The 13,562-nt window shown below is 37.1% G+C and overlaps 2 protein-coding genes and 1 long non-coding RNA gene across 3 annotated transcripts; 2 read left to right on the forward strand and 1 right to left on the reverse strand.

Annotated features, from left to right (window-relative positions):
- Positions 1-181: 181 nt before the first annotated feature.
- On the forward strand, positions 182-3,266 carry LOC130717421 (uncharacterized). Its single transcript, XR_009012314.1, has 3 exons — positions 182-457; positions 640-709; positions 2,937-3,266. It is a non-coding gene; the product is annotated as an uncharacterized LOC130717421 (long non-coding RNA).
- Positions 3,267-4,790: 1,524 nt separating this feature from the next.
- On the forward strand, positions 4,791-8,766 carry LOC130717413 (probable leucine-rich repeat receptor-like protein kinase At1g35710). Its single transcript, XM_057567631.1, has 2 exons — positions 4,791-8,113; positions 8,264-8,766. The coding sequence occupies exons 1-2, from the start codon at positions 5,164-5,166 to the stop codon at positions 8,578-8,580; spliced, it is 3,267 nt and encodes a 1,088-aa protein (XP_057423614.1). The 5' UTR covers positions 4,791-5,163; the 3' UTR covers positions 8,581-8,766.
- A 98-nt stretch (positions 8,767-8,864) lies between these two features.
- Positions 8,865-12,727, reverse strand: LOC130717416 (uncharacterized protein At4g15970-like). The gene is made up of 4 exons (XM_057567632.1): positions 12,277-12,727; positions 10,407-10,772; positions 9,263-9,744; positions 8,865-9,145 (listed from the first exon to the last, which is right to left on the reverse strand). Exons 1-4 carry the CDS (start codon positions 12,514-12,516, stop codon positions 9,094-9,096), a joined length of 1,140 nt encoding a protein of 379 aa, XP_057423615.1. The 5' UTR covers positions 12,517-12,727; the 3' UTR covers positions 8,865-9,093.
- Between the last annotated feature and the right edge of the window lie 835 nt (positions 12,728-13,562).

Genomic DNA, 13,562 nt, shown 5'->3' on the forward strand with positions numbered 1-13,562 from the left:
ATAGTAGTTTGTTGGAAAATACTTACTCACTTAAAGTGATATCAAATCATGAAGGATTAGTCTCATGGTTACCAATTTTGGGAAAAGGAATAACACTTACTGAAACGCACCGTATTAGTAGTATTAGTAAGTTAAAAAAAAATATATTAATAAAAAGAGAAAGAATGAAAGACAGCTTATATTGAGAAGGAAATAGCATGTGGGTAAAATACACATTTCTTCTCACTGTCGAAAAGAAAAGAAAGAAAAAGAAAAGGTGGACTCCATCCTCTGTTCCTCAATTTCTTATTCCAGCACCTTCCTCCCACTTTGATTTCACTCTCCATTTTCATTCCATATTTCCTCCATCATTTATTCACTCTTCACTCAAGCTCTTACTCACAGTATTTGAAACTGTGAAAGTGGGTATTTGAGACTCTTCTCATCTCTTGGGTAGTGCTATTTAGAACTCATTGAGGTAAAATTTTCAACTCAAAGATTAAGAAATCTGTTTTTATAGCATGAATTAGCAGTGGGTATTATCATAGCATAGTAGGAAATCAAGTGTTTGTTTTATTTTCATTAGTTTCTTCAAAAACCCCAAGTCTCATAAATTGAGGGTTTTATCTAATCTCTTGGCTACCCATTATTGATGCTTAGATTCACAAGGTGGCGTCTCTCTTGTTCCAGCGGAAGGCACGGAAGGGATTTGAGCTTGCTCTTCATCGTTGTGAGTGTATAGTTTATAAAGTGGCAAGTTTTTACATTTAGTTTTCATGGGAGTGTAAGATCAAGTTTTGATCTAGTAGTACAACTCTATGTTTTGATGATTACAAGTTAACCTTTTGATATGAACAATTGTGGTACTCTAACGTGTTTTTCTGAGTGTGCTATTTACAGGCTCTGACCCTGACTCAATTTCACACAAATCAGAAGCACTGTGTATAAAGGGTAACCCAAGCAACGCTTTCGCATTCACCATGTTCAGTATGAACAGTGGAAAAGCTTCAGAAGATCTGAAGTTATACAAACTCTGATGAGGACTCAGTCGCTAGAAGCTCTGATGATCCAGAAGTTCTGACAACCAAGAAACACTGAAGGTTCAGATGTTCCGATGGTGTAGAAGACTCTGAAGATCCAGAAGCTGAATAGTGGAAACTCTGAAGTCCAGAAGCAAGAAACTCTGAAGGCCATGTTCTTCCCTCTGAGTTCAGAATCAGAAGATACAATGGTCAGAGGATCTGTGCTTTCCCTCTGACTCTGATCAACCTGCTTCACAAGTTCCAATACGAAGCATTCCTCTGATCAGAAGTCTCCTAGGTTAAAAGGTCAAGTCGCTATCCAAGTACAAAAGCAAGTGTACCTTCCTGACGACCTACCTAACGTTCTCAGCCACAGCAGAAGCTGGATTTTCCAGAACTGCCCTCCAACGGTAGCATTTCCATGCAACGCTCAACCCTAATCCTTGGAGTATATATAGAGGCTGAAGATTGAAAGAAGCGGCTACAAGAAGAAGAAAAAAATATACAAGAAGCAATACACACGCGCAAGACATATTCTAAGCTTTCTTTTATCTTGTAATTTATTTTAGTTTACACTCAGCTTATTCAGAAGCAAACCCTTGTAAACACCAACCTCAAACAGTTGTTTGATTTTCCTTTAGGAGATCAAGGTTGATCGGATCCTAGAGAAGACTAAGAGAGTGAATCTTAGTGTGAGCTAAGTCAGTGTAATTGTTAGTCACTTGTAGGTTTCAAGTGCAGTTGTAACTCTTACCTGATTAGTGGATTGCCTTCATTCTAAGAAGGAAGAAATCACCTTAACGGGTGGACTGGAGTAGCTTGAGTGATTTATCAAGTGAACCAGGATAAAATCCTTGTGTGCTTTTCTATCTCTATCTTTTGCACTTAGTTCTCGAAAAGATTTGTTAAAATCTTTAAGGTGGTAGTTTTTGTACTGAAAACGTTATTCAAACCCCCCCTTTCTACCGTTTTTCATACCTTCAGGGAGAAGCACAAAACTATATTTTCAGTTCAAGCTCTATATATATTATATCTTATGTCCATGAGTTTTATTCCATATTAGAAGCATATGAAATAGTTAGTGCTTAAACTGAATTTTAAGTTGTTTTTTTTTTTTCTCTCCATATTTAACTCTTGGACTTTTGATCATTCGTGACTTTCTTTTTGACTCTATGTGTTATGATGCTTAAGTTTCACGCTTAGTAGAGATGATAGAAGATTCACGAAAGTGCTAGACTGTTATGTGAGAGTTTAGAAATTAAACGCATGAGAAGGAAGATGACACTGAAGGAGATTTGAAAAGTTAGTACATGATATATATACATACCTATATTTTTGTATTTGAGCTGAACCTAAAACTATATTCTATCAAATCTTATGTTTGAAAATTATGTGATAAGTTCTATTTCGGGAAGCCGTTCGTCGCAACGAAGAGATAATGCGACATATTTACCGTTCGTCGCAACGAAGAGGACGAAGAGATAATGCGACATATGTACCGTTCGTCGCAACGAAGAGATAATGCGACCTATGCACTTTATGTCATAGTATAATACCGTTCGTCACAACGAAGAGATAATGTGACTATGCAAATTCCTGCTTTATAGTAGCACACCGTTTGTCGCAACGAAGAGACAATGCGGCCTATATGCATATAGTTCATGAAGGTGATTGTGTTGAATGATGAAAGTTGAAGTTACTTCCCAGTTTTATTATTTTATTTTTGGATTAAAAGCTTGTGTGAAAGTGTGTGGAGTTTTCAGAAACATAAAGGCGTCCACGAGAATATTGATTTAAAGTTTCTTATATATATGGTATGCCTAAGATCTGATTTTTATGGTCGTGCCTTAAGTGCTTCTCCTTTCCGCGCACTTTATTTATTATGCCTCACTAAGTCATTGCGACTTACCCCTTTATTATTTCCATTTTTTTTAGATTCACAAGCAGTAGTGTAGCGGATTTCTGGGATTGCTGAGTTACCCAGGAGTCGTCACTTGTTTTGGTATGCCTCCATTGTGCGGTGGCTAGTATGTTCTTTTTGTCGACTCCAGTATGATGCAGCCATAGGGATAGAGAGTCGTTTGCTTACTTTGAGTTGTAATTATTAAACTCACTACGTTAGCACTTTGTTGGGCTCGTACTCTTGAAACCCTATGATGGGGGTTATTTTGTTATGATTTTATATCTGGTTATTGGATATCTAGATGTATGTTATGACAGGTATTTATCATTTTGATGATGATGATGTTGGAAATACAAAGGAAACTCTGTCGAAATTTCTGTAAAACCTGATACTTTAATTTTAAGTGTCCATAGTGTGGTTTTGTCTTTAGGCTTGCCAGGCTAGTTGAGGGTATGATGGTTGCTAGTCTGTGCGCCGGTCATGAACCTAGAGTGGGTCATGACACTTACAAAGTGAAAAACACTTTTAACAATTTATGTTTTTTGAGTTTTACCTTGTAGCTAGTATCGGTCTAGCGAAAACACAAACTTTTCAACAAGTGCACAATGGTGGATGCAGCAAGTAGAATCCATTTAGTCCCCACTTTCATTAATGTTGAAGCACCTCCATCCACTCATTCTTCCTTCCATAAATCTAGTCTAGACATCGTTATAAATATGTAGGGAAGGCTCACACAACCTCCAACTGCTAAGAAAAGTGAGTGATGGATAGATAGATAGATAATATCCTTTGACTAAAAAAATCAAGAATGAGTCAAATATCATGAATGATACGAACGAACTAATCAACTATAGCTTGAAAGACACAAGTGCATGAATGGCTTTAGCCTCCTAGTCCTATCTTGAGTACACTATTTCTTGGCTATATATAAGTGATTGCCATATCTCTCATTAACACGCATCATTCCAAGTCTCTCTTTTGAGTTATTATTAATTAGTTCAACTTTAATAATAAGATGGACACCGTTTTTAAAAATATTTTAATTACTATGCACCGACGGTGTAAATGTTTTTTACACCGTCAACCAATCAGATTTCAAGGATATGAGAATATCTCTCTTTTTATTTAATTTCATTAATTAACGTGGCACATCCTTGAAATCTGATTTGTTGGGTGTACAAAAACTTTACACCGTCGGTGCATCATCATTTTTCTCTTTTAAAAACTGTTTTTCAAGAAAAAAACTATTTGAATGATATGTTTTTAAACATTTTAAAAATTATAATTTGAAGAATAAAAACTGAAACAGAAAACATATTTTAACTGTTTTTAATTTTTAGTTTTAAAAATTGAAATTGAAAATTATTTAAAAACAAACAAGTTTTTTAATTTTGTTAATTTTAGAAAATTATTATTCGCTTTCTTATCCTTTAAAATGTACTCCCTCCGTTCCTTATTAACTGTTCATTTTGAAGAAATTTTTTTGTTCCTATATAACTGTCCACTTAGAGTTTCAAGAGAGCATTAAATAATGTTTTTCCAAGAAATGCCCTTACATAAGCAATAAATGAAGAAAGATAAAATACATTCTAAATGATAATATAGGAAAATAAATAATACTTTTATGAAAATCAACACAATTAATTGCTTTCTTTAATTTGTGTGAACCTTCTTTTCCTGGACAGATAAATAGGAACGGATGAAGTATTTTATTTTCTCACATTTATTGTTCACACAAGGACATTACTTAAAAAAACATTAATTAATAATTTAATACTTTTTGGGACAAATATGTAGTAGGAGTATTACTTTAATTATTTGGGAAAATGGTTGACTAAATGGACATGAAGGTTAATGAATACTCAGGGAAGGTGCATGCTAGGAAAAATGATACTAGATGATAGATGTCGTCGACTAAACTGCCACTAAAAAAATGAAATTAAGAATGACTCACTGTAGCATATGAAATACGTAGGGAAGGTACCCAATAAGGTAGAGACACGCGACGTCGTCCACATGCATGCGAAGAACAAAGAAAGCCCCTTAGCTTGACCAAACTCCCACTACACAAAGAAAAATCAAGAATTCATGCGTGTAGCATGAGACAAGACTGAATCAATGAATACATTATTGCCACCACAGATCTCGTAATTAATTAATACCAATATACTACTACTACTACTTTCTTGACGATGGTCGATGGATCACTAGCCTATATAATTAAGTACATCTCCCATTAACATACATATCATCGATCCAATGAAGCTTCTTCTACCATTAATGCTCTTCTATGCCTTTGCATTAATGGTCATCACTGCAGGTAATCAGGAGGCAGGTGCTCTCTTAAGGTGGAAAGCCAGCCTTGACAACCAAAGCCAGCTCTTTTCATGGACAAGTAACAGTACTAGTCCATGTAATTGGCTGGGAATTCAATGTGAGTCGTCCAAATCTATCTCCATGCTGAATCTTACAAGTGTTGGACTCAAAGGTACACTTCAAAGCCTCAACTTGTCATCATTTCCAAAACTCTACAGCATAGATCTAAGCATCAACTCCTTGTATGGAGTTATTCCTCGCCAACTTGGGTTGATGTCCAACCTGGAAACTCTTGATTTGTCAGCTAACTACCTCTCTGGTATCATTCCTTCCAGCATTGGCAACCTTTCCAAACTCTCGTATCTTTATCTCGGTCAAAATGATCTCTCTGGACCAATTCCTTCCAGCATTGGAAATTTGACAGAGTTCAAGGAATTAGATTTATTCTCAAATAAGCTCACCGGTGCTATTCCGTCTTCCATAGGTAACTTGGTCAATTTGGATTCTATTGCCCTTAGTGAAAATCAACTCTCTGGGTCAATTCCTCCCACCATCGGAAACTTGACAAAGGTTAAGTTATTATACTTATACACAAATCAGCTCAGTGGTCCAATTCCACCTGCCATAGGTAACTTGGTCAATTTGGATTCAATTGACCTTAGTGAAAATCAACTCTCTGGGTCAATTCCTCCCACCATCGGAAACTTGACAAAGGTTAAGTTATTATACTTATACACAAATCAGCTCAGTGGTCCAATTCCACCTGCCATAGGTAACTTGGTCAATTTGGATTCAATTGACCTTAGTGAAAATAAACTATCTGGGACAATCCCTTCCACCATCGGAAACTGGACAAAAGTCAAGTTATTATATTTATTCATGAATCAACTCACTTGTCTAATTCCACCTTCCATAGGAAACTTGGTCAATTTGGAAGATCTCGGGCTTAGTGTAAATAAACTCTCTGGACCAATTCCTTCCACCATCAAAAACTGGACAATGCTAAGAGGATTACACTTATACTCAAATGAACTCACCGGTCCAATTCTACCTTCCATAGGTAACTTGGTCAATTTGGAAGAGGTCGAGCTTGGTGAAAATAAACTATATGGGTCAGTTCCTTCCACCATCGGAAATTTAATAAAGCTCAAGATATTAGCTTTATACTCAAATGCACTTAGTGGAAACCTTCCAATAGAGATGAACATGCTTACCAATTTGGAAAGTTTGCAGTTAGGTGACAATAATTTCACAGGCCATTTACCTCACAACATTTGTGTCGGTGGTAAGTTGGAAAACTTCAGTGCTAGCAATAACCAGTTCTCGGGCCCTGTTCCAAGGAGCCTGAAGAATTGCTCGAGCCTTATAAGAGTTAGGCTTGAACAAAACCAGCTAATTGGGAACATAACAGATGCTTTTGGTGTATATCCAAGTTTGAACTACTTTGAATTGAGTGAAAACAATTTATATGGCCACCTTTCACCAAACTGGGGAAAGTGTAATAACCTCACAGTCCTTAAAGTCTCCCACAATAATTTATCAGGTAGTGTACCACCAGAGCTGGGTGAGGCAACCAATTTACAAGTTCTTAACTTGTCCTCGAACCATTTGTCAGGAAAAATTCCAAAAGACCTAGGCAACTTGAAGTTGTTGATCAAACTCTCGATAAGTGATAATCATCTTTCAGGAAATATTCCCATTCAACTGACATCGTTGCAGGAACTAGATACCTTGGATGTTGCAGCAAATAATTTAGGTGACTTCATGCCAGCACAACTTGGAAGGCTGCCAAAGCTATCGTATTTGAATTTGAGTCAAAATAAGTTTGAGGGAAGTATACCTGTTGAGTTTGGCCAAATAAAGGTTCTTCAAAGTCTTGATCTTAGTGGGAATTTTGTGGGCGGTGTCATACCACCTGTGCTTTCACAACTGAAATTGTTAGAAACATTGAATCTCTCTCATAATAATCTTTCGGGAGTAATTCCCTCAAGCTTTGGCGAGATGTTTAGTTTGACAACTATTGATATATCATATAACCAATTAGAAGGCCTAGTTCCAAGCATTCCAACCTTCCAAAAAGCTCCGTATGATGCATTCAGAAATAACAAAGGCTTGTGTGGTAACACATCTACCTTGGAGCCTTGCTCAACATCAAGTGGCAAATCTCATAACAAAATCTTGTTGGTAGTTTTACCCATTACTTTGGGCACTGTAATACTAGCACTTTTTGTTTATGGCGTCTCATATTATCTCTACTACACTTCAAGTGCCAAAACGAACGATTCTGCAGAATTACAAGCTCAAAATCTATTTGCTATATGGAGTTTTGATGGAATAATGGTGTATGAGAACATTATTGAAGCCACAGAAGATTTTGACAGCAAACATCTCATTGGGGAAGGAGTACATGGATGTGTTTACAAAGCAGAATTGTCCAATGGTCTAGTTGTGGCTGTGAAGAAACTTCATTCTTTACCATATGGTGAAATGTCTAATCTAAAAGCTTTTTCAAGTGAGATCCAAGCTTTGACGGATATCCGACATCGTAACATTGTGAAGTTATATGGCTTTTGTTCACATTCACTACACTCATTTTTAGTTTATGAGTTCTTGGAGAAGGGTAGTGTTGACAAGATTCTAAGAGATGATTATCAAGCAACTGCATTTGATTGGAATATGAGGATGAATGTCATTAAGGATGTAGCTAATGCTTTACGCTATATGCATCATGATTGCTCACCTCCAATTGTTCATCGCGACATATCCAGCAAGAATATTCTTTTGGATTTAGAATATGTGGCTCATGTCTCAGACTTCGGAACAGCTAAGCTTCTTAATCCTAATTCAGCAAATTGGACCTCATTTGCAGGCACATTTGGATATGCTGCTCCAGGTCAATTCCTTTTCTTTATTCTAATGAAAGATATCATGATTTTGTAATTTTTCTTTAGTGGCTATGTGCAAACATAACTACTTTATAATTATCCGCATGTTTGTTTTTGGAATCCTATTTAATACATTATACTCTTTTGGTTTGCTACAGAACTAGCTTACACGATGGAAGTAAATCCGAAATGTGATGTGTACAGTTTTGGAGTATTAGCATTGGAAATACTTTTTGGAAAGCATCCCGGTGATTTTATATCCTCACTCAACGTTGCAGGCTCAACACTTGAAGTCATATCTTTTATAGATAAGTTGGACGTACGTCCCCCTCATCCTATACATTGTGTTTTTAAGGAGGTGGTATCAATGGCAAGGATAGTTATTGCTTGCTTCACTGAAAGCCCACGTTCTCGCCCTACCATGGAGCAAGTTTGCAAGGAGCTTGCAATGTCAAACTCTTCTATAATGGGTTAGTTTTGTGGACAATTATAAGACAAAAGATTAGGCTTGCAGAATATTCTTCCTGCTTGTTATGCATTTGTAAACCTTTTGTTCATTAGTTTTGTATTACAAGTCATTTTGTTGTTTTTGAAGGTTAGTTAACGTGTCAAATTTGTAAGACGGTGATGGTGAATATATAAAAAATGCTTTTCAATTAGAGACCGATTGGGTTTCTCTGTTTCTGTACTCCTTAATTGGAAGAGGAAGACAGCATGGGTGTTGAGGATCGAAAAATAGTTCAACAAAGACACACAACATAATCTTACAAAAAATATTTTTTTTAGTAAACAGTTCAAATCAATAAATTGTTCAGCATATTACATCTTTCATATTGCCTAAGTGTACTTTTGTTGGGGGAAGATTCTTTCTGCAAATGTTGGTTTAGAAAAATTGGTTTTCCTATTCAAACCTATATCTAACCTTTCATCCTAGACGTCGTTGAACTTCCACATTTATGTGAGAGAAATGTGACATGCAATAAAAACCTTAATCTTGAGCACTTTTCTCTGGTGAACCATGGTGCCTGAGAGAATCAAGGCTGAGGAGAAATTTGACCCCAGTAAGAACAAATTAAAGAAATGAAAAGTAATCAAGAATGGTATAAACAAACAGCAATGTTAAATTATGGATAGAAAGGCTTGAGTATATGGCAAACCTGCAGTTCTGGGGAACTCTCCAGGAAAGAACCGACAACTTCTTCAAACTTGGAGGCAAGGACAAATAATGTTTCCAATCCTGAAGCATTATTCCAAGATCGTGAAGCTTGCTGTTCATTCCAAAGCAACAATTTGCATGCATCGTACAGACCTGGTTGAAATCCCTACTTGGTTCACAAAGCCCACCAAAATTAGCTGTATCCAAAAATCTCATCTTCAGTCCAATATCAGTAATGAAAGGATGAACCTTGATAAAGTTAAGAACATCTTGATCATGATATCCAGGATAGGTTTCTCGTGAAGAGTACCAGAATTTGTAGAACTCTATTGACCTATTATTAGACTTTACAAAGTTGAACCCTCCATTCGGTCTGTTCTCTACATCATCGAAGCGACCTGTGAAATGATCACAGGCTATTTGGAAATCTGCATCAAGATGAAACCGAGGAAATGGGTCCCTGAACCACATAATGTCGGCATCCTAGAAGAGAGGAACACCAAAGTAAGTATCTAATTAAGAGTAAGACAACATAGAAATGTATCTAGCATCTAATAATTTTGTAAGTCTTCTTTTGATTTCCCCTTTTTATTTAAATAAAAAAATATCGGAAGATATAGCAATAACAGCAACGGTAAAATGCATAGCCATCAAGTTAGCTGCAATGAAACTGTATACTGGAATGGTCGATCCTACAAGTGGACAGTTATTGGGTAAATTTATAGGACATTTGCAAAAGGTTGGTTCTATCGTTACATCAATTCTACCGTAATTCAGAAATCAAAAGTTAGATAGGTCATTAGGTTCAGCAAACAGTCAATGCTTACTGTGTCTCCACTGATTTCTGGAAATGAGACAAACTAAGAAGGTCTGGAGGGGAGAATGGTATATTCAATGGCTGTAACTAAGGAATAATATTTTCCTCGTGATAATTGACTAGGAAAAAGAGCTTCCACTTTGTTCACTACTCTTCAACTAACAACTTTTACATTTCTTTATCAAAATGTGGGGGGGGGATATGGCTTACTCCAAATTGTATCAAGGAAAATCCATCACAAAAAAATAAACATCACAGTACTAAGGCTTTACACAAGTTAATCCTTCTGAGCTTGAAGAGGTAAGCAATGGGGGGAAAATAAACTTACCGTGAATACAAAATTGTATCCCATCTCTAGAACAGATCGTAGGAAATCAATCCGTCTCCACATCATCATCAAGTAGCTAGGAGTCATAAAGTATGCTTCTTTATGAAAGTCAGTTTCTTCACTAACAAGAGAAAAGCAATGGGCATGTATAACCTGACAGCGTGCAAATGCTTTTTGGTCCAATGCAATGATTACCAAATGGTTTAAAAGCCTACTGGTGCGATCTCCTATTCTAAAGCTCTGAAGGAATAGATCGATTACTGAATTTGGAGCTGCCCATGCTTCATTTAATGTGGTCAAGATAACAGTCCTGTCCTCCATAGCAGCATCATTCAAAATTTTTTCAAGTGGATATTCATTGCTAGTCTGCAGTAGAGCCAATTACAAAAATAATAATGAATATAACCTTTTTCATAGGCAAATTGAACAGATAAACTGCAAAAATAGAATAAGTAATCCTTCCGAGTGGGGCGCATATCAGCATTAAGATACTCTCTAGGTAAAATGGTAACATACAGGTTATGGTTATGGTTATGCTTACAAAACTAATTAAAATAATGGATTTAATGATTACAAATATTCATGGCTGGATCCACTTAAGTCAAGACATAACGAAAGAATGACTTGAGTATGAAAACACCGTCACTACTGGCAGGGAATAGTCTACAGTTACAAGAATTTAATATTGGGAAAGTATCGATTAATATCAGTGTTTCTAACTAGGTAAATCATAAATAAGTAGTTGACATACTAATGCTGTGTATTTTAATATACATGGTGTCGGCAGTAGAAGTATGATGTGGTGAGTACGCAAAATATGGCTTTGCCGAACTTGAACAAATCAGACTATCCATTAGGTACATTTCATGATATTCTGAATTTCCTCCACAAACTGTACCATTCCAAATTACCAACTATTCAACATGCTGAAAGTCCAAAAAGTCATTTAAAATGTTATAATCATAGTTGTTTTCTAAAGGCAGGAAGCTCAATCAAAGAACAAAGCTTGAAATGTTACGTGGAGGACTATAAACTTTCTATATCTTAACTAACAGAATATGCAAATTCACTGGCATGACTAATATCATTGTAATCTTAAGGGAAAAAACAAACAATCAATGCACATCATGAAGTCTTCTAGATGATGAAAACAGAAACAAAAAAAAAGCTAGTTCATCCGTCCGCTTTCAAGGTCTGTTTCCAACAACAATAACAATAATCTTCACTAATGAGCTACAAAGCACAAAGCACGACACACTAAAAGTGGATGAACAAAATGAAAAGCACATGCACAGCAATATATCTAAAATAAGATAAAAACTAATCAATGTCCCTAACTGTGGTTGATTCGCATAATTTCATCTAAGAAACCACAGTAACTAGGATCATTTCCCTAAGCATCATCATCGTCACAATCATCTCATCCTCAATCCTTCTCCGTAATGCTTCGGCCAACATCTATCGGAACAATAATGCCAATTCAATCCGATCTTTCTATCACAAGGACTCAATCAGAGCCATGAAACATGAGGAGATATCGTTATATCAACTACGGAAACTCAATTAACAACACAGATTTCGGTCCAAAATCATCGACATTGGTACTAAATACTAATTTCGCATATATCTGATGTCTCTTCACTCAATGTACAAAATACACTGTAAAAATTGAAAAAGTCGAGCATATCCAAATTCTCTCTGCATTTCAATCGTTAAGACTTAAGATAATGCAGTAAGAATACAAAGAGCAGTACAAACAAACACGTTCAGATACACTCACAGAAATAGAAATTAGAGTTCCAAATTACTTTCCAAACGACAAATAAGGAAACGATTCAAACGAATGCAGAATCAAGGCAACAGAACTCACCGCGTTAGAATCGGTGGATGCAGATGGAAAGATGCTTGGAAAACCAGCCAGAGGATAGGAGGAACGAAAGGTGGAGAAGAATCGGTAGGAATTAACATCTCTGAAGAGGATTAAGCAAGAGAGAGAAACGACGGCGAAGAAGAGAGCAGCGGCTAGGGTGCGGCGAAGATGGAGGACTTTGGCCTCCGGCAACATATCCGCGGCGGAGTCAGCGGCGTCGAAGCGGAACGGCGTCGTCATTGTGGAAGTTATGCGGTGGTGTTGATTTGATTTTGTTCGGTGAGGAGAGTAAATGAGAGAGAGAGAATGTATGATGCAGATGCATGATGAGTGGAATGGAATGGAAATGGAAGTGATAAGTGAAGTGAGAAGAAGTGTGAGCTCGAAATTTGAGGTAAATCCGTTACGAACGCGGAACGCAGTCTCGCATTACTATTGTGGGTTGGGTTGTACCAGCTTCAACTGTCCACCGACGTGGTACTAGCTATTACAGATTTTATTAAATAATAATATTACCTTCTTTCCTTATTATAATAACTCACTAGAAAAATATTACCGAGTGGTTGGTTTAAGTAATACATATTTGATTCTCCTTATGCAAGGTTTCGAGTTCAAGTATTGTGGACGAGAAAAAGCCCCTTGCCAAGAGATGAGGACAACCCAGATTGTTCACCAAACGCATCAGCTATATACAATCCACCTCATAAGCGAGTTTCTGAAAGTCAAATGACTAGGCAAGTCGTAATCCATCCATCAACGCTACTGCCTTAGCTAAGAGAGGATTGCCACCATCCTCAAATCCTATGAAACCCACTCGCCACTACCCTTCCCTTCCTATATCACACTACATCTCCTCATGTTATGCTCGTTCTCTTGATAACTATCGTCGACATTCACTTCATAAACCCCTGCCTTGGAGGTCATTGCCGCACACCCAACAACACACCATCCTCCATGCTAACCCCGACATCCAAGCTTCTCCTCAACTCGTCATGCTCGTGACACAACCTCCATCAAGCCTCATTCATAGTTTAAGGCTCCTCTTCCATGCACATATTGTTCCTCTCTTTCCAAATGCTCCACAACGCCACCAAGACACAACACGCTAAGGGAACCTCGAGCTAACCTCAAGATCCAACCCTTTAAATTAAAGTTGGAAAAATTACTCCTAGCAAGAGCTTAAAGACGCATCCAGAGTTCACGAGAGCGATGACACTCCCGGAGACAATGAAAGGTATCCTCCACAAGAGCACAACATCTCGAGCGCGAAGGGGACACAAACAGGT

This window comes from Lotus japonicus, chromosome 5, assembly GCF_012489685.1.
Source record: "Lotus japonicus ecotype B-129 chromosome 5, LjGifu_v1.2".
Lineage (NCBI taxonomy): Eukaryota > Viridiplantae > Streptophyta > Magnoliopsida > Fabales > Fabaceae > Lotus > Lotus japonicus.

Coding starts and splice junctions, on each gene's coding strand:
- LOC130717413 (XM_057567631.1), top strand. CDS start 5,164: ATGAAGCTTCTTCTACCATTAATGCTCTTCTATGCCTTTGCATTAATG. Junction 8,114..8,263: donor ATTTGGATATGCTGCTCCAG/GTCAATTCCTTT, acceptor GGTTTGCTACAG/AACTAGCTTACACGATGGAA.
- LOC130717416 (XM_057567632.1), bottom strand. CDS start 12,516: ATGACGACGCCGTTCCGCTTCGACGCCGCTGACTCCGCCGCGGATATG. Junction 10,773..12,276: donor CATCCACCGATTCTAACGCG/GTGAGTTCTGTT, acceptor GCTCTACTGCAG/ACTAGCAATGAATATCCACT. Junction 9,146..9,262: donor AGAGTTCCCCAGAACTGCAG/GTTTGCCATATA, acceptor ATTTCTCCTCAG/CCTTGATTCTCTCAGGCACC.